Source organism: Pavona decussata, unplaced genomic scaffold, assembly GCF_977016875.1.
Source record: "Pavona decussata unplaced genomic scaffold, jaPavDecu1.1 SCAFFOLD_89, whole genome shotgun sequence".
Classification (NCBI taxonomy): domain Eukaryota; kingdom Metazoa; phylum Cnidaria; class Anthozoa; order Scleractinia; family Agariciidae; genus Pavona; species Pavona decussata.
The window spans coordinates 705,846-732,674 of record NW_028145506.1 but is presented as its reverse complement, the minus strand read 5'-3'; the positions used below and the strand labels follow the sequence as shown (position 1 = coordinate 732,674).

Here is a 26,829-nt window from a genome sequence, read left to right as displayed (position 1 = left end):
GTTACGTCTACACCGTTAGTAATCCAATCACGGACTTCAGAGAAGCGCTCATCGTTCATATCATTTAATAAAGCATTCCATTGTGGTGCATGGCGATGGAGTTCCCCTGCTAGGAAGTGATCTGTATCGCGGAAAACAAGGCGAGACATATCCGCTAATGAATTTCCCTGTAACACGAGGGCGATATCCTCATCAGAGATGTGGGAATTGTTTGCCATCCCTTGGGCCTCATCAACAACAGAACCATCGATGCTTATCCACTGTAACTTATTCATACCAACTGTGTTAGGCTTGAAACCGGGATGCTTTTCCCAATCGTGAAAGCAAGGGTCTGACAGCTAAAAGGAAAATAAAAAAGAACTTGGAAATAAATTAGGGCCCAAGGAATGGCAAACTCAGCCCCGGTAATCCGAGAGGGAAAGTGAGCTTCCCTTTGAGAATGCCACCCGAGGGGGGAAGGGTGCGATCGAAAAGAGATAATTGGTTCCCACATCTATGACAGCGTAGCGAGTCGTAAAATATGTAAGTAATAATATGTTAATAAAACCCTGGGGGGGTGGGTAGAATGTATATGAATAAACAAACATTGTGATGCAATAGTGTTCATTTGACTTTAATAGTACTAAAACGCATACAAAATGAGGATCGGGCAGATTCTGCTACTGAGATGTCGGTCGAGGCTGGTTGTGACCTGGACCGCCTGAAGAAAAATAGCGGGTCGTCGGAGACCGCTTAAAACATTGCGTAGACTTGTGTCCGGGCGTACCACATCTGTAGCAGGTCACTCGAGGGTGTGACGAGAACCTCTGACTGCCTCTGGCCTGAGGACGCGAGTAAGGCGAGGGACGTCTAAACGACTTGTCGACCTTGGAGATTGTGTCAAAGATTCTTGTAAATTCCTTGTCCGCGAGAAGAGCCAAAAAGTAAGCTTTAAACTGCTCTTTCGGCACGTGTATTTTCTCTCTTAGGGTGGCTGCTATGATGTCAAAGCTGGCGGCCTTATCATCACCAGTTGTCTTCGCTACGGAGACGAGCTCCTCCGCGAGGCGCAAGGCCTCGTATTTGTCGAAGTCCTCCAGGCGGCGACTACCATAATGGGTAATGCGATTCTTTAAAGCCTGAATGGAGGTCCCTTGGGCATTTTCCAAAAATTTAATTCTTTCTTGCAAAGCCTGAATGAGAAAATGAAATAGAGAGATGTATTGCGAAGTGTAATTTCATACCGCTTAGCGGCGATACAAAAACATTCGTAAATGAGTACAAGCATTGTGATAAGACCCGGTAAAGCGGCAGGGAATCTTTTGTTCCGACAAAGTCGGAGTGCAAATATAACAATTAACAGAACAATACGAAAATAAACAATTCAAGTAGAACAATGTGGCAAACAAGCACTCAGAAATGGCAAATTAAGACAATTAAAAAATGAAGAGTGAGAATAATCGACAAAGATCGCACAAAGATAATAACTAGTTCTCTGCTGAAGTATGTTTTGAGGTCAACAAAATTGAAAAGCTTTTGAAGCTAACCGAGAATTAGAATGTACACATAATCGGCAAAAATAGCGCATATAAATAAAATTCAGAAAGTGGTAAGTCGACTTAAAGTAGCCCGCAAAACTACAAAACTATACGTGTTGAAGCAGGGCAAAAAATTAATTAGAAAGTCAATCTAAAGCCGCCCGCAAAGCTAAAAGCTACTCGTTTTGAAGCAGGGCGCAACATGAATTGTAAACACATTATCAGCAGGGCGTAACAATAATTACGAAGTCAATTTCAAATTGCCCGCAAAGCTAAAAGCTACATGTTATCAGCAGGGCGTAACAATAATTACGAAGTCAATTTCAAACTGCCCGCAAAGCTAAAAAACTACACGTTTGAAGCAGGGCGTAACAATAATTACGAAGTCAATTTCAAATTGCCCGCAAAGCTAAAAAGCTACACGTTTGAAGCAGGGCGTAACAATAATTACGAAGTCAATTTCAAATTGCCCGCAAAGCTAAAAAGCTACACGTTTGAAGCAAGGCGTAACAATAATTACGAAGTCAATTTAAAATTGCCCGCAAAGCTAAAAAGCTACACGTTTGAAGCAGGGCGCAACAATAATTACGAAGTCAGTTTCAAACGGCCCGCAAAGCTAAAAAGTTACACGTTTGAAGCAGGGCGGAACATGAATTGTAAACAGAGTTAAAACTGCCCGCAAAGCAACCAAGTACACGTTATCAGCAGGGCACAACATAATTGCGAAGTGAATTTAAAATTGCCCGCCAAGCCAGGGCGCGACATGAATTGTAAACATGCCCGCAAAGCAACGAAGGTCGCACGTTCAGAAGCAGGGCGTAAAATAAACTGGGGGGTAAAGAGAAAATTGCCCGCAGAGCTACAAAGCTACACGTTTAAAGCAGGGCATGACTTGAGCTGAAAACAGACTTAAAGCTGCCACGGGAATACGAAGTGCAAGAACACGTGTACGATACTGGAGTAAAACAAAAATTGAACAAACCTCCAAAGTGACTTGTTCTCCAGCGGCGTTTTGAGGAGGTTCTTCTGCGTTTGGTGGAGGCGGAGGCGGTGGTGGTGGTTGAACAACCGCGGCCGCTTGAGCTGCTGGAAGGTTTTCCTGTGCCGGGACTTGTACAGCAGGGTCCGCCATTCTGAACTATGCTCTTTCGCTTGATCGACAGAATGGCATTGTTCACTTTGTCTCATCTCCTTTTATACGTGAGAGGTGAGACCGCTGAGAATAGTAAAGCATTTCAATAACTCATTCAACGATTCAGAATTCTCAGTGATTCGCAGCATTATTTTCGTTTGGTGTGAATTTATATCGATTAATTATGCTGGATATTGTGAGACAAACATTTCAGTAGTGTTATCAAGAATTCAAGGGCTGGACGACGTGAATGAAATTCGGTCAATGCGCATTTAAGACCATGCTTGTCATAATGTCTAAGTACACTAAATTTTAATGTTCTCGTTGATTTGGAAAGACGGGGTGCCAGTAACGACAAAAGTGACAGTAAATGCCTTTATTCATATTTATTGGTTATATATCTATTGACTAAACACATTAGAATAATTGTAAACTAAAGTTTGTATGGACACGGTCAAGTTTTGCCGGTCTTCCTACAAACGTCTGCAAAAATTCCTAAAATTTAAGGGAACTACATCTTCGCTATTTTAAAGACTAGACTCCCAAACTTGTTTTTTTCCTAATTTTAAGGCTAAGAAAAGAAATACTTCAATGTTGTAGATAATGGTGGCATGAGCAAAATAAATTGGTATCAGTAAAAATGCAACGTATAGATATTATGGATAGTTAAATTATTTTCCGGCCGCTTTACAAACAAATTAGATTATCTTCAAGATAAAGTCAAGGGGTTCCACCCGCATGTAAGCGTGAAAGTTGTCAATCTAAGCATTAACTATACATGTACACAACCCAAATTTTCATAAATTCAGGTATGAGAATTTTTGCTGTTCTAAACCTTTGTGGGGTACCGTATTTTCTCGATTAAACGCCGGACCCCGATTAAACGCCGGCTTCGTATAAAAGCCGGGTCAAAACCGACGATTTTTAAATAAACGCCGGGTGCGTTTAATCGGGGCCCCGGCGTTTGATCGGGGTCCCAGCGTTTGATCGGGGTCCCGGCGTTTATTAGGGGTCGAGGTCACAAGGACCGGTTACAAGTAAATAGTAACCTCTTGAATCGCACTGTTACGACACACCAAGTACGGTATGCTGTTTTGGTATTTTAATAAACGTTTAACTGAAGGAAAAATACCGGCGTAACATAACTGGGATAGTTGCTGCACAGCGAAAAAATCGTCCAGCACTGACAAACTTCCCGTAGGTTTCCGAGGATCGGTAATAATAAATCAACCTGGAAAAATGGCTTAAAATCGCATTTCATTAATAAACGCCGGACCCCGATTAAACGCCGGCCTCGAAAAAACGCCGGGTCAAAACTACCGAATTTTAAATAAACGCTGGGGGGCGTTTAAATCGAGAAAATACGGTACTTTCGTTAGTTCGTCATTTCATGACGCGTGACTGAAATGGAACAGATAGTAAAAACAGGTGTCTTCTTAAACAAGATACGGGAATAACAGTTTATTGTAAGAGGCTCAATCTGCAAAGCCGCACTGACGCTGCATACGTTAAATATGTGAAAACTGTTTAAAAAGTGATGTGCAGAATTCCGGCTACGTCGTAATTGCATTTGTCTATAAATACATTTAAACGAAACCCGTAACAGCAGTTATTAGTCAGTTATATCTAAGTTACATGTAAATAGCTAACTATTACTCTAATGCTTCTATAAATCGTATCCAATGAACAAAATTGCTAGTAGTCTTCAGGCCTAAGTTCGCCATTACCACTGGCTGGGTCATAAGATTCTGCAATATAAGGGAAGTTAAGTTTTAGTGTTAACTTTACATTCCATTAATTTAATGTTGCCTATCTTTCGCTATTTAAAACGGTAACTACTAGTAATTTGTTTGTTTGCTTTTTCGTTTTTGCTCTACTAAAAGTGAATGAAGCACTTCATCTAATTAAAAAATCATAAATTTTGGTAAAATTACCCCTTTTTCCCTTTTGAGTTTGTAATTCTATTGTCAAGCTATCAACACACCAGTTTAATACACCAGGGCCCGGTTGTTCGAAAGACGATTAAAGCTAATCCAGGATTAAAAGTAAAACGAGGGTTCATCTCGCTCGTTAAAAATGGTTTTAAAGGCTAGTTTCAAGCTAAAGGTAAAGAAAAGTCTATGCCAAAACTGAGGAACAAAATTCTTTTGGAAGAATCTTTATTGATTAGTATATATAATAGGACTACATGCTGTCCAATTTGGAAATAATTGGATGAGGAAAATTCCGAGGACTGCCAAATTGGACGAGGCCGTAGGCCGAGTCCAATTTGGCAGTCCGAGGAATTTTTTGAATCCAATTATTTCCAAATTGGACAAGCATGTATTCCTATTACCTATTAATTATATTGTGTATTATTTAAGGGTAAAAACATAATGCTGATTTTGTCAGGAATATATTATTTCAAAATATCTTCTGTATCCAAATTAATAGTTAATTTGGATCGGTATCCAAATTAACAAATAATACAATGGTTGCTTGAATGGGATTTCTGACTAGCAATATGATTAGTAATTAAACTCGATTGTTCACGTTAACCAAGGATTAGCTTAATCGGCCTTTGAACAACTGGGCCCTGGGCCTAGACGTTTCTTCTCCTTTATATCTACATGGATGTTTGTAAACGGGCCCTCTCTCAGAGGCTGCCAATATAAAAGCAAAAGGTTTTGTGGTCTTTTTCTCTCTTCTTTCTCGTTTCTTCTCTCTTTTGCATTATTCCGAACCTCCTCGGAGCCATTAAACCCGTGATTTGGTGTCGTTTCACGAAAAGCGCTCAAATTTTCATCGGCCACATTTTCAAAAAGTCGGTTGGATACGTTTGTCTAAAAAGCTTTAAACAACAATTGAACATAAATAAATAGAGGAATATGAAAAGGTATAACATTGGACAACGAATCCTGTTTTAAAATGTTTCTAGAGGCAATTGAATGAGGGGGAAAATCATGTCAAACTCTGCGTTAAAAAATTACTAGATAACTGGATGACCAAGGGATGTGTCTATCGATTACTGCAGCAAAAACAGCATGGGAGTCAAGAAAAACCAGTTTCCTGTTTAAACTTAATCTCCGTTCATACCTTCCTCGGTGAGAGATTTAAGTGTCTTTTTCAAATCATCTCTCCTTTTGGCACCGTTAAGCTGAGAAGCCATATCTGGGGAAAAGTGTAAACAAAATGAGTGCCTGGCCAGTTCTCGGCTCGTTTTTTGTAAATGATTGTGGTCCCATGATTAAATAAAGATGGTGATGATGAGTATAGGTAACTAAATTTTGAACATCCGGGTGAGTGTAGTCCGAGGGTTTAGGACTGTTTGAGGTGGCATTGACTGACATTTCGACAACCTGAGCGGAAGTCAGGTATAACTTAACTCTGATATTGACTCAGTCGCTAAGGTTATCCAAACGTCAATCCTTCTCAGGACTTTACTCACCCGATGACCGTAATTCAGCTACTTTATGACATGACTCCTAACTTGAAACCATTTACAATAAAATCAGTATGTTCCTAATCATTTTTTTTTTCAGTGAAAGCGAGGTCACTGTGGTCATAAATTGATGATCAGGGATTGAATTCCTGACTGACCTGTTTTCCTAAGATCCTGTAGCGTTTCCTCAAGGTCCTTCATAACAGTTTCTTTACCTGCTCGAAAAAGAAACAAACCAGACAAGCTAGATTTTGTGTGTCAGTGTATTTAATTAAAATTAATAATGGCTGAGCATGTGGAGGCAATATGGAGGCAGCGTGACCGAACGATTAGGGCAGTAGAGTGACTTGTAATCCGGGGCTTAAGGTAAGTCCTGCGGCCCGCTCTAGGCTACTAGGTGCAGTTTCTTGGCAACCCCAGTTCAACTCCTCAGTTACGCTTGTAAATAGCCAGCCGGTCTGGATCATTGGTTAGTGAAGTTTAAATGCTCGGCCCCACCTGAGCACCCTGTGGTATGAACACTGACCGACTGAATAAATATAAAGTTCATCATTATCATTATTATAAGCAGTACAAAACTGAATATAAAAAAAGTGTGACGCAAAGGTTAACTGTAAAGCTGGGGTTATATGCTGTATATTTATCCAATATGTCATCTGGTGCAACTGGGTTCTTCACTTTACAGGAAAACCGATATTTAGATTGTCCCGTTGGCCCTTGCAAAAACGTTACATGTCACGCAATGAAGAAGGAATATTACAATATCTGCTCTTTAAATGCTTTCTTAAGTTCGTTTAACTCTTTGTATAGTTTTTGAATAGTTACTTTAAGACGTGATCCAAACGTTTCTTTTTCCTTGTTTCTCAGCTTGAAACAAAGTGAAATACCTGATTTTAAATGCCAAAATGAAAATGGAAAACCTTTCACACTCTATGCGTTTATTGTCCTTACCTTTGAATGGAGAGACAGATTTAGCTTCCATCATCAAGATGACAATGAGAAGGAGGAAGCAAATCAAAGGTGTGCGCATGGTGAGTCTGAGAACGACAAACAGCGAAACATGGAATTATTCATCAGTGATATGTTGAAACATTGTTGCCTTATCAAAGTTGCCTGGGACCTTCCAATTTGGTTGAGCACAAGTACAGCTTCCAAAATCTAGTTCCCGTGCTTTCAGATAATCACTTGTAACACCAATATTTTTTTCTATGGTCTTTTTATCTGATGATAAACAACGGGGAGGGGCGAGAGTTCTGGTGACGTGACTGATTTGAAATTTGAAAGTCGTACTCGTATTCAGGTCTGAAGGTCCCTATTAAATCTGTTAAATAGGTGCTGATGATTCCTTTTGCTTTTGTAGCATGAAGCAAAAACGATGTCACACTAATTGTTTCTTAAGGTGGTCTTACCATACCATAACATATCATACATATCATATCATATGATATCATATCATACCATATCATAACATACCATACCATACCATACCATACCATACCATACCATACCATACCATGTCATCTCATCCCATACCATACAATACCATTTCATACCATACCATTTCATACCATATCATATATCATACCATATCATACTTTCAAACCATACCATAACTTTTATTCACATATGATGAGTTCAAAGCAACAGGTTGTGGGTCGTGTTACAACTTAAATTAACTCATTAATATCACTAACTGATGCCATTGGCTGGTACAACAACAGAGAACAGAATTCTTAGGTCATTTCAGCTGGGCGTTAAGGTCAAGTGGCACAGGACTGCAAGACTTTTCTGATTCCCTACATTAACTGAAAATTGGAGGACGATTTCTTGTCCACTTTTGAAATAACTTAACATAAGCAAAACAATCAGCGTTTTTCAAATCATCAATCGATGCCGATGCTCTGCCGGGTTGCTGTTTATTTTAAAGTAATTTAACTAAAATTCAATTTATCACTTTTTGCGAATGCTTCTTAACGAATTGAGTTGTGAAACCAGTTCTTGCTTTAAAAGACAAATTATTCAGATTATTCTTAGGGGAAAGGAGGGGGGAAGACCGGCTATCAGATCAACCCAGATGAGATTCCGTTTACCTTGTGCAACACTGAAGTGGACTGATTATTCCTTCAAACTTTAAAGCTCCCTGCTTTTGGATAATTTATTCTTAGCGGAGTCGACAAAGTCAACAACTTTAAAGCCCCGATCTTTAGTAAATAAACTTTAAACACGAGAAATTTGCATCAAAATTTTCATTCCAGCTTTACTGTTTTGAACAAAATTAAAGACGCCATAATAAACCTTCTCTCGTAGCACTGTTTTATTTAGGTTTTGTTGTTGGCAAAACATTTCATAATTTTGTTGCTTCGAAAAGTCGGTTATTTACCTTTTACTTTGCCAAAGGAACAAAAAGAAAATACACAGAAATGCCGTGGCAAATTTTAATGTTTGGTGTACGAAACGGCTGTGAATCAAGAACAAAAGACCGAAACTGAACACGCAAGCGGATTCAATTGGCGCGAAACTCTTTACCTGAATGCTTTCATGCTAATTTATTTTCTCACTTTCAATACCTATAAATATGCCTTTCCGTTATTTCCATTTTACTCATTTGACAATAACGATATGAAGTCGTCGAAACGTCATGCTGTTTTACTATCGTTAATTTTCTCGTTAAAATCATAATTTAATAGCTGAAATTTCGTTTGTTTCAAACCTTGACTCGCAACATTACAGTGTATTTCAAAAGTGAAGGCATCCAGGGTAAACATTTTATGTTGGAAACGGTTTACAAACAAAACGTGTCCTTCTCAATCCATTTAAAAGCAAAGCAAGTCTGTTTGGAAATAGTTTTTCCTGTAAATTTACATTCAACTATAAGACCCCAAGATATTTGAAATCAGTCTCTAACTTAGCGCGCAAAAAATGCAGATTGTGATTGCCTGGAGGGTAAAGGTTAATATCATTCTTTTTACATAGTCCGCTTCTCTCCCGCCTTATCTAACGCAAAATCATTCTTGTAAAACCGATGTAACTAGGATATAATATGCAATTACATTGTAAAAACATGAACGTTATAAGTTGTTGAGATTTAGGAGTCAATGTTTTAAATACGACTTTATACCAGTGTAAACAACCTCCATGCAACTGAATAACACTGAACGAATTGAATTTGCTCTGGAAAAGAATTTTAAAAAACAATAGAACTAAACGTTACCTCTTTACAGAGCCTTAAGGCTTCCAAGATGACCAATTGAATTAACTGAATCTCACAAAGAAACGAGGGAAGAATTTTGGTCTTCACGCTGATGTCAAGAATTTGGACCCACCGCCTTAGCTCAAACAAGTAGTCCAAACTGACTCTTGGCAGGATTTTGGCATTGTTATGCAGGAATTTTACACCCCCATGTTTGTTTAATTCACTTGGACTTTCATAAGGCGTAGCTAATGCTTAACAAACTTTATTTACTTGGCAGGGTTTAAGTTTAATCAAATTGTTGAATTCCATTGTAAAGTAGATGAAATTTTGAAGCTTAAACGTTTTCGCTTCTCTGGCAATCGGTTAATTTTCAGCTTGTTCAGAGCCTTTTAGCTTAAACGCACAGCTCCTGTCGACAAAATAACAGCGAAGGAAAGTTAGGCGTGTGATTTGATCAAACTCATTTGTTTAGCAAAACCATTTTCATGTTAATTTTTCTTGCTTTGAAAACAAACACACTCGAAGAAGGACTTTAATTTACTAAGTCATTCAGATCAATACACAAACCTTCTCTCACGTTTATATTATCATTTGCGGTATTCAGAGTTTATGGATTCCGGATGCTCCCTAAATTGATGACGTCATTATTAAACCCCTCACAGATAGAGTGTCGCATTTGTAGAAGCTAGAAGTGCCATCTATCCATCATAATCCCCTAGTCCCCTCTTTTTTCCACGAGGTAAATCAAATCTATTCAGTCAGTAGGAAAACTCGATCTTAAAGATGCACTGTTATTGATTAATGGGCAATGGGCTAACCACCTGTCCTCGGAAAAGTCTTGGATGCAGAAGACTACAGTCCAAAGACCTTTGTGACCTGTACTTTACATTGGAGTAAAAAGGGCACTAGACAAGATTTTCTGAAATATAGTTTTATTTGTAATATACAACCTGTTAAGGTTATGTTCGATTTGTTCCCTTCGTGATTCATTCTTTCGAGACCAGAGTCCTCAATCCTCATAAGCTCTTCTCTCAAACAAGCTCACCGTTCCTGACGCCTGAAATAACATTTTTGACATAACCGGCAACACGTAACCGGTCGATTTCATCACCAAATGGAGACGCAAGTAAGAAGCGCTATCAAGGAAAACGACGCGATTTATATTTGACTTGAGACAAACGATGACATGCTTTTTCAATTATTACTGATATCAAACAAGTGAATAGTGCATTCCACGTACTTTAATTAGCTCTTAAAACTCAGGATAGCATCCCTTTCACTCTGTCCCTGATGGTAGAATGAACAAAATACAGTTTACTAAGAATAAGGGACTTTTTTGGAGGAGAGGGGGAGCTTGTATTCTGTCTATATTCCTTTATTCCTCAACTGGAATAAGAAAAGCCAGAATTTTCCCAAAATGATGCGTTCTTAGCACTCTGGTATAGACTAATTCTGGATTATCAGAGAAGGTTTCAACTAAACACAAAAGCGTTTATTTATGCTGATCTATTTCGCGCGATTTATCTTTTAATTAACCTGCTCATGCAGTCGTCATTACTGGCTCCCATAAGTGCGGAAGCATCGCTTGTTGCTGCTCAGGGTTCAGGCGCTCGGAAAGATAACTGTTCCGGGGTAGGCACTAGAGGTGTCCGCGAGAGGCAAAAGGCTAGTTTACACGGAGTGCGACGCAAACGCAAGTGCAGACGCAAGAGCAGGCGCAAAGGATGTTCACACGTCGAACGCAAACGCAAGCAGAATGTGATACGCATGCGCATTTCAGTATCCCAAGGGGGCGGCAATCTTGTTCCTAGAGTCCGCGTTACCCTAGACCAGCAGTCGGGAAACGAGAACTCTTGGAACGAGATTAAAGATGGCGGAGGAGGAAGCCATCTTGGTTTGAATGTAAACTGTAGAGGGATTGGAACGAGTATTTTTCATCTAGCGTTTGCGTTTACCTTTGCGTTGCCCCTGTTCACACGTGTGAAATGTAAACGAAAGCGGAAATGAAAAATTTTCCATTTCTTACGTTGGCGCTTGCGCTTGCGTTGTAGTAGTTCACACGTGTACTTGCTTGCGTTTTCGTTTGCGTCAGTGCGTTGCTCGTGTGAACCAGCCCAAAACGCCCTCGGCGGCCAGGAGTTTTGGAAAGTAGCAGTATTCGCACGGTATATACCCAAAGGAAATTTTATGAGCTGATAGCCATGAAACGGAGTGTGTATGTGGAGTTTACGCAATAAATGTGCCTCAACAACTTTAGCGACTCTTTAACCTTTGTGCAAGTTGAACTACTATAGATACACGCCAAGGGAACGGACCAGTGTTCGAGTTCTACGTGGAGATTCAGTTTACAGCTGAGGATTTTTGGCACACAGAATACTATCCGTTACTCTCACGTTAGAACTCCTTTTTTTAAGGAAACAGGGCAACAGGTGTGAAAGGTAGAAATGTTTCGCAACTAGCGTTTTATCAGTTTCAAAGTTTATTTTGTCTTTTAACTTTTATTTTAAAACAAAATTCATACTGTTTTTACACATGACATGAGTAAAACTTGAACCGACCAAAGTTAGGCAGCTCCGTGAGTAAAATAACTTACAACTAATTCCAATTCTAATCCTAATTGTATTAAGATACGTGTTCAAATTTAAAACAGGTTGAAACAACTGCCGGCTGTCTTCAGAGTGATAAGGTGGTTGATTCTAAAAAAATTGTGATGCTGCGTAAGAACGCTAGCCCAACGTCCGAATTCGCTCTGACGAGGAGCTAACACACGAAACGTCAGCACTCGAATCTCTTTATGGTAGCCAAATTACCTTACCAACTCTGTTGAGAAACCCAAATATTTATGGCTTCAGTGGTCCGCACCTACCACAAAGAAATAGCAACTGAAGCCTGAGGGCTAAAGCAATGTCTTTAACTGAAAAGAATTTCCACCAACGCCGTAACTGAGAAAATGAATTAATTCTACGCCATGTAAGCAGCGTAACAGGGTAGCCCCAAGTGTTTAAGCCAACGGAACATCAAGCCAATGAGTCAAGTCTCGTCAGTACTCCTCTGGGTGTATGGATGGTCCAACGCCACTTCCACCTGGAGATTCTAAAGAAAGCAATATCGGGTTTGTTGTTGTTGTTGTTGTTGTTGTTGTTGTTGTTGTTTTAGAACTTTAACTGTGCATTTGAAAAGGAAAAAGAAAGTAGGAGGAACTATATAAAGGATGAATTAAAGGTGTGGTATAACAGGGAATTCACTTCAGTTATCCCGATCAGGTAAGGACGGCAAGGGCTGCTGGAATCCAAAAAAAAAATTGGGGGTGGCCACGCATTTTTTAGAGATAATTACGCAACAATTATTCTAAAAAGCGATAAAATACATAGCAATGTACGGCGTTTTTTTGTTTTTGTTTTGTTTTTTTGTTTTTCTGTTTATTTTTTTTTCTAATGGAAGCGTTATTATCTCTGAAAAATGAACGGTTACACCCCAATTTTTTTTTGGATACCAAAAGCACTTGCCAAGTTCTGCTTTCTCCGCATAGTTTCAAACCGCGCAAAAATATCCCTGTTTTAGTAGGCACCACCCATAGGAAACCCGAGTATCTCGAGATGTGCAGAGCATATGCACAGTAACAAAAGTACGCACCATCCTTAATTCATGCATTACACTGTTACAGATTACATCAATGGTTTTGCTAGAACCATCTTCTCCATATTGCCAATCCACTGTACGGAAAAAGATGACGGCTGAATATTTTACCGCAATACCTTGCGAACTTAAAACAGCCAATAGGTACCAGAAGCGATATTTTTGGCAAAATTTGTCCCTGTACTAACAACATGGTGTATGCTAGGTTTGAAATTTTTAGAGCTTTTTCTGTGCGTTTTTACGAGCGCTGTGAGAATTTTTGTACTCCAAGAATTATGGATAAAGGTAGTAGTTCCCATCTTTTTCGGTACAGGGTATTAAATTATCATCCCCGACAAGGTCAAGAAAAGGGAAACGTTATTCTGCCATGTAATTCACATTCAAAGAATCAAGTTGTTTGGTCACATGCAAGACTGTGGTTCTATGAACCAGTTAAGTTTGTGTAGTGAGATTGGTAAGTGTGGGATTCAAGTAAAAGCTACTAATTTAAATTAAATGTTTGTTTGTTATGTTTTATGTATTTATTTTTTTATTTTTTCAGGCTTTCTAATTGCCAGGGTCTTTCTTCTATTAATAAGTACTTTCCTGTGTTGGTGTTTATAATACAGAGAGTCGCGCTAGTTTGTAATACGTACCTTGAACAATTTCATACATATAGTTTGCGAGATTAACTCCTGCGCATGTCTCGTCCCTCGCCCGGTCGTCACAAGACTTATACTTTGTGTTGACGCATTTGTTGTTTGGACCATACATATGAAAACGATCCGAAGCATCTGCGCTGCTCCAACATTCACCATAGAACTGAATCCCAAAGTAAATATAGCCTTTGTTATTACTTGCTTCTGCACACCGGCAAACAAGACTAGAAGGAAAATGAAAATATTGTATTGAAAGAATACTTACACAGCATTAGTTCTGATTTTCGAAGATTTCCCGACCGTCCGAAACTTTACCGACTTATGAAAACGCGAGATCGCAGACAACGCCGATCATCTGGGTTGGTCGGGGATAAATCCTAAAAATCGAGACCGTTTCTATTTTACTTACACTTCTCAGATTTCTACGACAGTCGGCGATCATTCCCGACACATGAAAACATTAATGCTGGCTGTCGGGAGCATCAACGCTCGTGTAGATCGGTTCCAAGCTCTCCAAATGCCAAAAATTCAAAATGGCGGAATTTTCAAAGCGTCTTTTACCCTAATCCATTGCAGGTTACTACATCTGGTATTTTATGAGGTTTCTTGGTACGCTATTAAAACCTGGCAAAACCTCTTATGTACTCTATATATGGTATAGAGTAAGACGATGTGGAGTTAAATTTCACATTTTTTAAGGAAAATTTAACACAATAGCCTTGAGCCAACGACCCCGGCTCCTATCCTCAGGTGCAAAGTCCGATCGAACGTTCTATACTCGCTAACTACTACACCATCACATCATCCTCAGCTAATGAAGGTCCTGCGAAATATCATGCATTTAACTTGTCAAATCTTGTGATAAGTTTTTTCCGAAATATTTCCTTTAAGATTATAATTCTTGATTAAATTTATTTTCAAGTTCTGAGACATGGGAAAAAGCGGATGCAGTTCAACCATAGTAATTCACGAGACTCCATCATTTTAAGCCACATTCCACGAGTGTAAAACCAAGTGTCACAATCAGACATGGTTGAGAGTAGTCAAAATTGTGTGAAAATTGTATAAATTTAGTTTACTTAGAAAGTATATTTAGCTAGTCAGTACCTATTTTTTTCAAGGTCAGCCTGAATAAGTCTTCTTTTATTTATTGTAAGGTTCTTATATAACAGGTGTCTACAATCACGAATTTCAGCCTGGAGGTTCTTTATATATCTGTTCTGATTCAATTTTATCCTTGGTTTAAATTTTATTTCCCTTTGTTTTGGGGCATGGTAATGTATGATAATGAGTTTAAAACAATGGGAAATAAAAATTAAACCAAGGATAAAATTGAACCACAACATATCAACTTGTTCTTTTATGCGAGTGTTTATAATAACTGTATTCGAAGGAAGAGTTTTTCTCTTACTCAGTGAGGTAGGTATCCCATTTTCCCCAGTCTATCTTCTGCCCACTGAATGATGCTTTTCCTTTCTCGCGATCTTGAAACAGAAGTTCTCTCATAGTCCTCAGTGATGGTTTTCTTTTGTCGTTATAGCAACCATGCTTGATGTATGTCAAGGAGCAAGGAGTATCTGTAAATTTAAAGCTTCAAATAAATGTTTAGTTTTTCACAGAATAACGGGAAATAAAACGCGTGAAAACATCACCTTGTCGAGATCTTTAGCAAATTTTAATTCGCTCTCATTATAATCTCATTTATTTCAATAATCCGCTCTGAAATTGTCACTAAATGTGAGCCTGGTACGAGCTAAATAAAAACCGGTTGCTGGGTTATCAAAGCCAGGTCTCTTGGGTGTTTCACAAAACTTTGACGACGGAGTCTTAAAACTTGTTAACGTTCATGTTACCTGATCTGAGGGTCTGTTCCCTTGGAACATCTTTTAAACCTAAGAAGGAACATGAAGACAGTATGAGAATTATGTATTATTTAGAAAATGACACAGGCATACTCGGAAAAAAATCCGAGGGCTCCTATCGGGAGTCAAACCTAAGCCCTTCCGATTACTAGTTCGGATTCAGTGGTAGAGCCTCATCCGAACTAGTAATCGGAAGGGCTTAGGTTCGACTCCTGATAGGAGTAATCGGATTTTTTTTCCGAGTATGCCTGTGTCGCTTACTGAATAATACATCATTCTCATTTATTCACCGGGCTTAAAATATTCCATCACATTTATTCTATGAAGACAGGTATGTTGTCAGGATTGCTTTCCGAAGATGAATTCATTTCACTATTATGTGAGACATATCGTACCACATAACCTTCTAACGTTTGAACGCGTTAGAAAAACTTTTAAAATGCTGGACAAACTTTATGGACAAAAACATCTTAAGTGAGACATCAGTACTGGTGATATGAGCATAAAAGTAATAGAGCGGTTGAACATTGAAAACAGTTCTATGCAGGATTACTATTTTCTTGGCTCACCAAAACCAGCCTCTTTTCATAACTGGTTTGTCTTTTGCTCTCAAAACACTGACATTACTTTTTAGCTTTCCAAAACACACATTTAGAGTTCAGTATAATTATGATGACCAAGGCAGACTTGGCCAAAAGTACGTAAATATATACATTTTTTTTCTTGTCCGGAATGCGATACTGGTTGAACTTATAGTATCGGACCTACAAATGGCTGGTCAAAAATAACAGAACTGACTCACTTCGTTCTTCTGGGCTTACTAGCGTTTTGATGTTATCACCATTTATAAAGTAGAAATTCCATAGAGAAGATAAAATCCCCAGAAGTATACCAGTGTTCATCATTAACTGTGGAGACCTATAGAGAAACAATAATATTCTATTCAATTTTGTGTGCTACTTAGGTGAATTCACATCAGTGCACTGGGAAAAATAAAGCAATAAAATCAAACGCGTCTCGAAATAATCCAGGAAAGTAAAGAAAAGAAAACAAAGACTAAATAAGAGCTCACTATGGTAAAATTAAGCACTTTATGTGTGAACTTATCATAACAAATTTATGACCATGTATTTTATTTCATTACTTTCTTTATCCGTATATCAGAGGAACAAAAATCTGAGGGTGTTTTATTTGAAATAATAGTCAAGATAGCCCAGAGCTCACTTAGTACGCTTTACGATAAAATGAAATGAAATAGAGGTAGTCACGACAGTGAAAGAGTAAAGGACCAAGATAATGATCAATGCGGGCACCTGCCGATCAGTTCCAACATAATGGGTCTCATCATTTTTGAGGACAGTCATAACTAGACAAATCAGTTTGCTGAATTTCAAACCGAGCGAGGAAACTGCCCGTCAGACTGGTAGAAAAGCTGGAAACGTTTTTGCAACCGTTAAGGCCCGTTTAAACGGTTTTAACATTTGACCAGCATTCGTTCAACAAAAGTTGAACGGATGTTGGGCTAATGTTAAACAAATGTTGAACGGAGTGACTGTTCAAACGGCTTCAACACCATTCAACATTTTCGAGAACCAAGGAAATGTTGTATGGGTGTTGAATGAAAATTAAACCGATTTAATTTGATTCAACACGCTTTCAACAAGCTTTCAAGACTTTTTACGTTCTCAACAATGTTGGAAGACCTGTTCAAACGCTCCCAACATTTTAACAAAGCGTCGAACGCATGTTGAACCGAACTACAGATGTTAAAACCGTTTACCGTAAACGGGCCTTTATATCAACCAGATCAGTGCTACCAAGGAATGTAGAAAGTTGAGTTATTAAGTGCAGCCTCTTTAATTACTTTAAAATGTAAACAAAGCTTACCAGTTCCAAAGTTATTATCTAAAATGACTACTCTATGTAACGTGACATAAAATGTTGAAGTCGTTACTTTATAAACTCTTAATTCGTAGCTCTATCAGTTCCTAAAGTCGATTCATAACACAATCGTTCACTTTTTGCGGAATCAAAAAAAAATTGTGTCATATTCTACAATCTTTCCATATCTGGATTTTTAACTCGTGTGACTTTTGTTAAAAGGAGTTACAAAAGTTTGCATCTGCAATTAGAACTATAAGACTATTTATGCCATTCTAAACATGATTGAATATAGGCCTTACAGTGAATAGAGCCGTGCAAAACGATCCGCCCTTTCTCCAAGCTCTGAACATATCCATCCAAAGAACAGAGAATCTCGTTGTAGTGAAGTAAATTAGCCAGTTTCCAAGTCAACAATTTTCAACGCGTCAACTAAAGTCAGGGTGTCTACAAAACTATCTTACCTTACTTGCAAGACTTCAACGCTGCAAGTAATTGTACCAGTTAAAAGCCTTTCTTCATTGAATTTGAGTTGAAAACTGGCGTTACCATCCCTTCAAAACGTACTTTAAAACGCTCAAAAGTTAAATCAGTATCGGTCGGAGATTTAAAGGGCTCTGCAAACAACATTAATGCTTGCGTGAATTCCGGCATAATGAAAAATTTCATTAGAAGGACAAAAATTTCCATAGTTCCGTAGATTGACGTACTTGACATAACGCCTGCTAAAAGGACTACGCAAATATCAACGGCTCCCCCGCTCTTTAAACGGTATGTCAATCATAGACCATCTGATAGTACTTCGTTGTCAACTCGAATTTACTTGCATTTTATTAAAGAAAAAAATTGTTATTGTTGCGCGTGGGCTTGGCAAAAACTATATTGCACGTAGCCTCTTAATTTTCTCACGGCCAGCATAGCGAGAAAGTGATTCACAGCGAGCGCGCACTGAGGCCACAATTGGTTTCCTTGCACGAGTCGTCCTCGCTGAAAGCGATTTTCGCTCGCATGGGTGTTTCCTTCGCTCTACGATCGCTGAGAGAAAAAAAGAGAGAGAGACCAACTGTCTAGGCAAAAATTATGTAAATTAATTTACCCTCAAAGTCTAAAGTTCAGTTTTCAGCATTCTTCATACTTCGAAAATTAAAGGCATTGTGGGTAAAATTTGTATGGACAATTTCGCGCAGAAGCTGGACCGAGAGAACTCTTCGAGTGGACTGGGACGGAATAATCATCAAAATGGCGGCTTCCATGGTGGTGTTTGTGTTTGGTTATGTTTTTATGATGCGGATTCTCTACAAGCTGTCCGGATTACTGGCGGAATGGGTAACAAAATATCTTTCTATGATTAATCTATTTTTCGTTTCCGCATAAAGCAATTTAAATCACTTTTATGATGTCAAGCTTCATTCAGTACCTTGCTCATCATATTTCACACAATTGTGTCCCCGGCCACCAGGTGCTGACCTCTCTTCGATGTTGAAACATGTCTAGGGCTTTTTTCTTTTTTAATTATGACTGAACTCTTTTTTTTTTAAGTAGAAGTGAGTGATCTGAGACCTAAAAATAAAAATTGTAGTCACTGGCGTGGTTAAGTAAGCAGTGGTTATGAAGTCCGGCCTAACTGTCAGTGATTGGCTATCTGTAATTGATTAATTAAATAATTAATTAAGAAAGACTATTTCCGTTGTGTACATGTTGTAGCTTAAAATGAATCCAGGTTAAAATGATTTCAACCTAGGTTGATTTGTATTTTCCTTTGTTAAGGTTGGGTAATTTACATTTTAAACAAAGGAAAATACAAATCAACCTAGGTTGAAATCATTTTAACCTGGGATTCATTTTAACCTACAACATACACACTACTTCAGCAGTATCACTTCCATTTTCTTAATACAATCGCTCTGGTCGAGGGTTAGGTATGGGGGGTGAAGGGCAGAGGCAGTTGGGGGAGTGAGTTGGGACATGCACCCCATGCAGTATGATCGTCAAGGTTACACCTGTGCACTGATGCATGCAGATTGTTACAATTGAGTATATTCTTAGTCCTGGAGGTTAGAGATCATTATCTCCACTCTACGTTAATGAAAAAGTCATCTGAAACATATTCCTTCTTTCATATTGTCTGCTATTGCCATTTTGAATTTCTATTCTTATAACTCTTATCAATGTAGGAGTGTACTTTTTATTTTGGTAGTATATACTTAAATCAAAGAGAAAACTTAAAGTGCCCCCAACCCTTCAATTTGTTTTCTTTTGGTAGATTTCCATATCTTTCAAGAACTCATTTTCGAAAAAACTTTTGAGAAATATTGAATCCTTTTTTTGTATGAGCGCTAGAAGTGAAGGCAGTCTTGTTGATATTTTCACCTATCGTTCGCATTAGTCCCCCACTCGGCCAAATATGGAGCGTGACGTAAGGAAAGGACATCGTGCAAAAATATCCGAAGATTCACGGTAATGCTTCAATTGTAAACAGAGAAAATGGTTGAAAAATGTGTGGTTTTTGGTTGCAGCAACTCTTGAAATGTAGAGAAAGGAATCAGCATGCATAAGATTCCTTCTGATTCCTTCTGGTGTCCTTTTCTTACGTCACAGCTAAGAAAGTGTTAAATATCGGACGCTTCTCATTGGCTCATTCCTAATGAGCCCACGTGACAAAAATTTGTCCAGCAGGGCTTAAAGCGCGCAAAAATTTAAAAATTTCAGTAACTTTTAGCGCTCGTAAACAGAAAAGGATTCAATATTTCTTAACAAATTTTTCAAAAATGAGTTATTTACAGATATGGAAATCTACCAAAAGAAAACAAATTGAAGGGTTAGGGGCACTTTAATATTCTGACAATGGAATTAGTAGATGCTGTTTTAGTGGACCAAATTTGGCGTGCATCATGGAAATATTGACATGTACACAAATGTACACAAACTATACTAATTGTGCATGCACGTGCAGTACTCTGCAGATTAACTGGGAAGTGGGATGGGAGGATATTGGCAATTTTATTATTAATTTATAACAGCTATTATAGGGACTATGATTACAAGTGTGTTAACGCAAAGAAATAAGTTCCTAACATGAAAGACCTATTCAAATCCTTTCAACATATAGTTGAACAAATGTGCAAAGAACGTGAGTGAATTTCCATTGACACCAGTCTAACAGTGTATAGTGTTGTAATGTAACTTTATTGAGATACAGGAAAACTGATGTGAGGTTTTGTTTTGCATTGTGATAAGTTGGCAAACAAATTGACTGGAGTAGAAAAGAAGGAGAAAGAGATTGAAGCTACCATCATTCAGTTAAAAGGGGATCAGTTGAAGATAAGTGCACAGGTATAAACATATATTTTTTTTTACGTTTTTCATTTTTTCAATGTTTACTTCATAGAAATTATTAGCATGTGATGTTATTGCTGCCATGTTGGTGTACTGTCAACAAAACATTTCTCATTAGGTTCTATTACAGCTGTGGTGCACCAAGATGGAAACCACACGATTTTCATTTCTATCTCAAGGGACTGGTTGCAAAATTTCAATTGGTAGAGTTTTCCAAATTCATTTGACTGTAATAATTGAAGGACTCCATGGAAAAAGGGTGTACCTGGCGATTTTGCTTGAAAAATAAAAGTGCTCAAAAATCTCTATATGTTGGGTTTTTTATTGTGAATTTTGCAAGCTGGTGTCCTTTGGTATGTTACTGCTATCATTAACTCAAGAGTACAACTTCCCACCCCAGCTCATTGATATTTACTTGCAAAAGATTGGAGAAACAATTTTTGCTCACACTCTTGTCTCTAGTATCACAGTGACTGTGAAAAACAAGGGACTAGTCTTTCTAGTCTGTCGTGCACTGCTGGAGCTCAATGCTTGCAAGCTGTGTGGCCCATAAAAGTTTTATGCACAGTGCTATTATTTGTATTCATAAATATGGTAAACTGTTTATAAAATACAGATATCAGTTATCCTTTTGTAGCTTAAATTGATACATTTTATTTAAATTTTTTGAATGATAATTTGTTTTGTTGTTTTTTTTTTCAATGTTATCAGTAACTAGATATTAAGGATGGTGCCTACTATTGTTACTGTGCATATGTTCTGCGCATCTCAAGATACTCTGGTTTCCCATGGGTAGTGCTCACTAATACAGGAATATTTTTGCAGGGTTTAAAACTATGCAGAGAAAACAGAACTTAGCAAGTGCTCCTGGTATCCCAAAAGAAACGTGGGGGACTAACGATGCATTTTTTAGAGATACTTAAGCTTCAATTTAGGGAAAACTGCCTTATGTTGCTTTATATTTTGGCAGCTTTTAGAAATATTGTTGCTTAATTATCTCTAAAAAATGTACGTTTACCCCAATTTTCTTTTTGGATTTCAATAGCCCTAGCTAAGATCTGCTTTTCTCCCATAGTCATAAACCGCACAAAAATACTTCAGTCTGTATTAGTAGGCACCGTGTCAGGCACCGTCCTTAACTGCTCTTTTTGATTTTATGTTTTTTTGGGGGTTTTTTTCAGGATGAGTTTGCTAAATATATGCGACTTGACAGAAAAATCAACCAGCTTGCTGAAGAGCATTCACAGCTAGGTACAATAATCTGTACATTTACCTATGCATGCAACCAATCCAATTAGTCATGAGTTTAAAAGAGGCAAAATAAAGTTAACCAACAGCTTTGCTCCAGGAACACACAGACGTAGCCTTACCATTTACAGTAGATTTTAGTTGCAACTGGTTTGAATCAATCAGAAATTTTCCAGGAAGAAAATTTCCATAGTACTTGCAGGAATATCCTCCTTTCCTATCTGTCCTGGGTGTCTAAAGTCAACTTCTAGTTAACATACACTTTCAAATAATAATTAACTTTGTATTACAGGAGACCCATCTGATATAATCTGGTCTTTAGCCTAGCTTCCCCATCAACATCAACAGGGAATAATTGGGAAAGTTTATTAACCTGTCTCTTCCACATGTGTGTACTGTATGATAAGCCAGGTGTTGACACATTCTTTAGATCTGGCCCTAAAGCCATTACATAATTCAGTGGAGGGTGGCTGGCCATCCAGTTTTACCTGGGCCCTTTAGGGACATGTTATGTACCCTCTGCAATGAGGAACATGGACCCTTGAGTACAAAATGAGCAAAAGAGTGGAAAACTACATACCAAGGGCCATCTTTGGGCAAAGGGCAATTAATATTATAATAATTAGGAAAGTGGTCAAAACTACTATACTCAAACAGGACCCACCAAACTCCAAAATAGATGGTGGTTTCTGCCTGCACCCCACTTCCTCAACCTCAAAAGATGGTGTCTTTATTGCATAGCCACCCCTCTATCCAGCAGTAAAAAATGACAGTGAGATTCAAACCTCACTTTTCTTGTTTATCTAGCAATACTGACTCTTGCTAGCTGAATATTTCTGTGTCAACTCAAATTTTAAAGCCAATAAAATTTTGTCGGTAATGTTCACGAGATACATGGTGTCTTCAATAACCCCCCTACCCCAGACAAGGTGGGTCCTCTTGGAACAAACTTGTTATGACCAGTTCTCTTATTGCACCCTAAGTAAAGAGTAGCCACTTGAATGAGATCCTCCATTCATCAGCACTGGACTTGGGAAGACTTCATTTTATTCAATTTTAAGCTACAGTTCTTTAGTTCAAACAAATAATACATATAGTAGTTCATCCAGGGAATTACAACATAGTAAACATTTTCTCTGTAAATGGCCCAGAAACACTTTTCTGTGTTATTTAAAAATTTTAAACTGTCTGACCTTGTATTTCTATAGTGTACAGGTGTATAATTTGCGCATTTGATCATATACACATGCTAATTTGCGCCATACAAATATTAATTATTATTATAATCCCTTATTATATATACTTAATTTTGACTAAACAAATCAAAACTTGACCAGGGATTACAATGAATGTGTTTTGCAGTGAAACAAAGAAGTGGCAAGTTTTCTCGTAGAAGGAAAATATTTGGAGCAATTTGCATTGGATTCCTGGTAAATGTTTTTGCAGAAGTGGCGGTAACATTGTGCCGCAATAATTATGTAGACCCGTCCTGTATACATGTTATTTATTTATTTATTTATTTTGTTTTGTTTTGTTTTTATTATTATTATTTTTGTCATCTTATTTGAAAGCACAAGTGAATTACTTCTCAGTAGGAGAGCACTGGCCAGAAACAGTGTAGAGAGCTTTTCCAATAATTATGTTTTTTAACCATCATATCATTTTTCATGTACCTGTCATGACGTGTAATGCATTGTTGCTACTAAAGGACATGCAAGACTGTTGTATTTAGTCTAAAAAGTCCCCTTCCCAATCAAGTCCCAGCTCGAAGGTCCAGAGCATGCAAGAGTAAATTAAAATACTACACTTAGATTGAAGCATTGCAGCCCTCAACAACAACCTGCGACACTTGAGCTCTGGAGTGACACTAATTTGAAGATTGGCAAAAATTTAAAATGTTGTGGTTCGTTTTAGTAATGAGACACTTTAAACTGCTCAATTTTTATTCTTTTAAAGTTGTTATTAGAGAAGAAGTAGTTCATAATAATCGTTTTGCACTTTAAAGTATTTTTAATGAGTTTTAATTTTAAAAGTTCATCCAACTAAATCAAAGCCTTTTAATGAGTCCTGAATTTAAAAGTCCAAGAATTTAATAAGTGCAGCACAACATCTTTTAATTTCATTGATACCAGATTGCTGCTATGCATGTATTTGTTTAGTCAACTTCTTGTACCAGACAAAGAACAGTGAAACTGCCAAAAAGTCGCTCTTAAAGAATCCTGCAAAACATTTTTTTTTTAATTTGTGTACTTTACTGTTGAATTCATTTGTTGTTATCTAGGCTGTCTGCCACATTACTTTCCTGGTCACATACAGAAAGGAACCCATAGCTGTGTTACCGAAGGAGTGGTTCAACCCACTGAATTCCTTTCTATCATTCCCTACTGGAGTAGCTGGTAAGTGTTAGAGCTTCTGGCTCATTAAACTGTGTTTCTTACAGCTTGCTAATAAAATAATTTATTTATGATATAGCACAAATGTATGTAGCCTAGAGGACGATGACACACAGTCTACCATTGCCTACAGCTTGTATGTACCACACAATGTATATCCACCTTGCTTTTTGTTTGTTTGTTTTGTTTCGTTTTGTTTTGCTTTTTGTTTCTGTTTCTTTTAGAGAGAGCAGAAAAGGGCAGATTGAAAGTGTTTCAGAATTTTAAAAACGTCTCTCCCCCACCAAGCCCATAGAGGGTGGACTTCTCATCCACCGTGAATGGCAGATGTGCCTTTTTGATCTCCTGCTTTCTAACAACTTTGCAGTGACTTTCATGTGCCATAATTATAGTTCTTCTGTGCTAGCTATTAATGTTCTTTCAATTATAAATCATGTCTGACAAGAATGAATCTAGATCGAAAACAAGTGCTGCAAAAGGGATTTAAGGGAGTGTTGTCGTCAAGTTTGGTCAAGCAACAAAATTAATAATAACTTACTTTCCATCATTACAGTGCCCCTTTCTTTGGTGTTTATATATGTTCTGCACATCACCTGATAGTCCAAGAAACAAGGACAATGTATGGTTGCCTCTAATTAAAATTTCTTTTTAGATTACAATAGCCCCTGCTAAGACCTGTTTTCTGGTGTGGTCATAAACCACGCAAAAATAACTTTGTTTTAATAGGATGTTAATGTTGATGTTGTAAGTCGTATGGGAGAATGCTCACAGTCAGTATTGTTATTGCTTTAACCACAGGTGCCATTGGTCTGCCATGTTGGATCATTGCGTCAAATAATGTCATCTCCATGGCGCTGTTTTGATGAGCAACAGTGTTACGGCTGCATCATTGACAGAACAAATAAGATTATATTAGCACAGTGTATCTTAGTGATTAAACAGCTCAAAGAGGTGGCCTTAGTGAGGACCTGTTTATGTGGAATAAAGTTGACCTGGATAGAAGGGTGAACTGCCCACCTGACAGGCCCGCCGAGACTGGCACTAGCTACCTGCGGGCCAGTCCAATTATTGTAAATAAGGAAAAAAATATAAGAAAATAATGATTATATTGTTGTTTGTTACTGTTGATACATTTCCGTACAAAACGCGGAGAACTATTGACATGTTAAACTCCAAGTTGCTTCGATTAGCACTGAAGCTCACCCTTTTTTGGAAGGTAGGCGGTAGGAGCTCGTAGTCAAGGGACATGATAAACGCAAGTAAACTGCACGGTGGGGAATAAAACAGAGTGTCTTGAAAATACTTTCACACGTAGACAGTTTTGTAACCGTAAACCTGTTGTAACTTCGTTAATTTACAGTCAGGGCAATGATTAAAGGGAAATTATCACGAGAATTTGATGTCATTTGAAAACCCAAAATCGTTTGTCTGTCAACAGAAACAATAAAATAATTGTCTAGTTTTGTTATAAATTATCACCCCAGTGTAACAAAACTGTCGATTAATGCTTCTAGTCAGAGGCAGAGTAGGTCAGAATGGATTGAAACTTAAAAAATGTTAGGCTAATTTTTTTCAAGTTCTCCCCCTCCCCCTCCCCCCCCCCCGCCTTTTTTTTTTTTGTTTCCAAAATGCGCTAGAACAGATCAAGAGATGTTCCTTTCAAGAATTGAGTTGATTTCTTTCCTCTCGTTGTTCTAGAATTATTTTGTAGCTAAGTTAAGGTCTTATTTCACCATTTTTAAGAAAAGAGGTCAAAAACACCATGACGCGTCCTCTTTTAAATGTGAAGGGTACATTAAATGTATTATAATTATTGTGTCGCACAGCACTGGTGATGCATTGCAAGGAAACGGACGTAGAGAAACGGTAATACCTCAAATGTGAGGCAAAAGTTTCAAAATTTCAGACAGACTGACCAAAGTAGCATTGAAGTAAAGTTAGAAACGGTAGTAGACTGAAATCAGTTGATGACTCGCTCTTCTTCAGTGTTTCCAACGAGAGCCGAGAAGGTCAAGCATTATCCCAACGGCGAATTTTAAACCACACTGAACAGACTTTTCAGGAATATAAGCATCGCAAAATGACAAAACAGTGATTAACATAAAAAATCCATTATTACAAGTAAAAGTGTGAAAGGTACATGAAATGCATATGTTGTGCCACGCAGTACTGGTGCATTTTATAACTGCTTCCAGCACTGAAATTTACACTGCAATCTCAATGAGTAAAATGTACCAGTAATTTTTTTTTAAAACAACTTGGAATAACCGTGAGGCTAGAGTGCAGTTTGTTCAATTTCGCCGAAATTGTGGTCGGCTCTGTAAAAAGAGACATTTCTTTGTCAAGGGGTGAGAAAACTGAAAGTTATCCTGAAATGGGTGATGATTTTATGAAGAAATTAAAGAGGACAGCGGGTTGGTAGCGGAGTTTTTTTTTTTTTTTTTTTTTGCGTTTATTTGTTTTCTCTTTTGTTTTGTTGTTGTTGTTGTTGTTGTTTTTTTTTTTTTGTTGTTGTTGTTTTTTTTGGCTAAATAGTTCAATCGCCTTAAAATCTTCATTTTCCTCAATTTTC

At 37.9% G+C, this 26,829-nt stretch overlaps 3 protein-coding genes and 1 long non-coding RNA gene across 4 annotated transcripts; 1 reads left to right on the top strand and 3 right to left on the bottom strand.

Annotated features, from left to right (window-relative positions):
* Positions 1 to 597: 597 nt before the first annotated feature.
* On the bottom strand, positions 598 to 2,649 carry LOC146474435 (uncharacterized). Its single transcript, XM_085117138.1, has 2 exons — positions 2,500 to 2,649; positions 598 to 1,172 (listed from the first exon to the last, which is right to left on the bottom strand). The coding sequence occupies exons 1-2, from the start codon at positions 2,647 to 2,649 to the stop codon at positions 660 to 662; spliced, it is 663 nt and encodes a 220-aa protein (XP_084973264.1). The 3' UTR covers positions 598 to 659.
* An 862-nt stretch (positions 2,650 to 3,511) lies between these two features.
* Positions 3,512 to 9,438, bottom strand: LOC146474434 (uncharacterized). The gene is made up of 5 exons (XR_014866143.1): positions 9,282 to 9,438; positions 7,022 to 7,107; positions 6,229 to 6,285; positions 5,725 to 5,799; positions 3,512 to 4,397 (listed from the first exon to the last, which is right to left on the bottom strand). It is a non-coding gene; the product is annotated as an uncharacterized LOC146474434 (long non-coding RNA).
* A 2,286-nt stretch (positions 9,439 to 11,724) lies between these two features.
* LOC146474433 (uncharacterized) lies at positions 11,725 to 17,881 on the bottom strand. Its single transcript, XM_085116947.1, has 6 exons — positions 17,745 to 17,881; positions 16,202 to 16,317; positions 15,391 to 15,429; positions 14,949 to 15,114; positions 13,535 to 13,761; positions 11,725 to 12,356 (listed from the first exon to the last, which is right to left on the bottom strand). Exons 2-6 carry the CDS (start codon positions 16,302 to 16,304, stop codon positions 12,304 to 12,306), a joined length of 588 nt encoding a protein of 195 aa, XP_084973073.1. The 5' UTR covers positions 16,305 to 16,317; positions 17,745 to 17,881; the 3' UTR covers positions 11,725 to 12,303.
* A 573-nt stretch (positions 17,882 to 18,454) lies between these two features.
* On the top strand, positions 18,455 to 25,383 carry LOC146474432 (guided entry of tail-anchored proteins factor 1-like). The gene is made up of 6 exons (XM_085117039.1): positions 18,455 to 18,606; positions 20,518 to 20,613; positions 21,798 to 21,867; positions 23,227 to 23,294; positions 24,146 to 24,260; positions 25,056 to 25,383. The coding sequence occupies exons 1-6, from the start codon at positions 18,520 to 18,522 to the stop codon at positions 25,118 to 25,120; spliced, it is 501 nt and encodes a 166-aa protein (XP_084973165.1). The 5' UTR covers positions 18,455 to 18,519; the 3' UTR covers positions 25,121 to 25,383.
* The last annotated feature ends 1,446 nt before the right edge of the window (positions 25,384 to 26,829 follow it).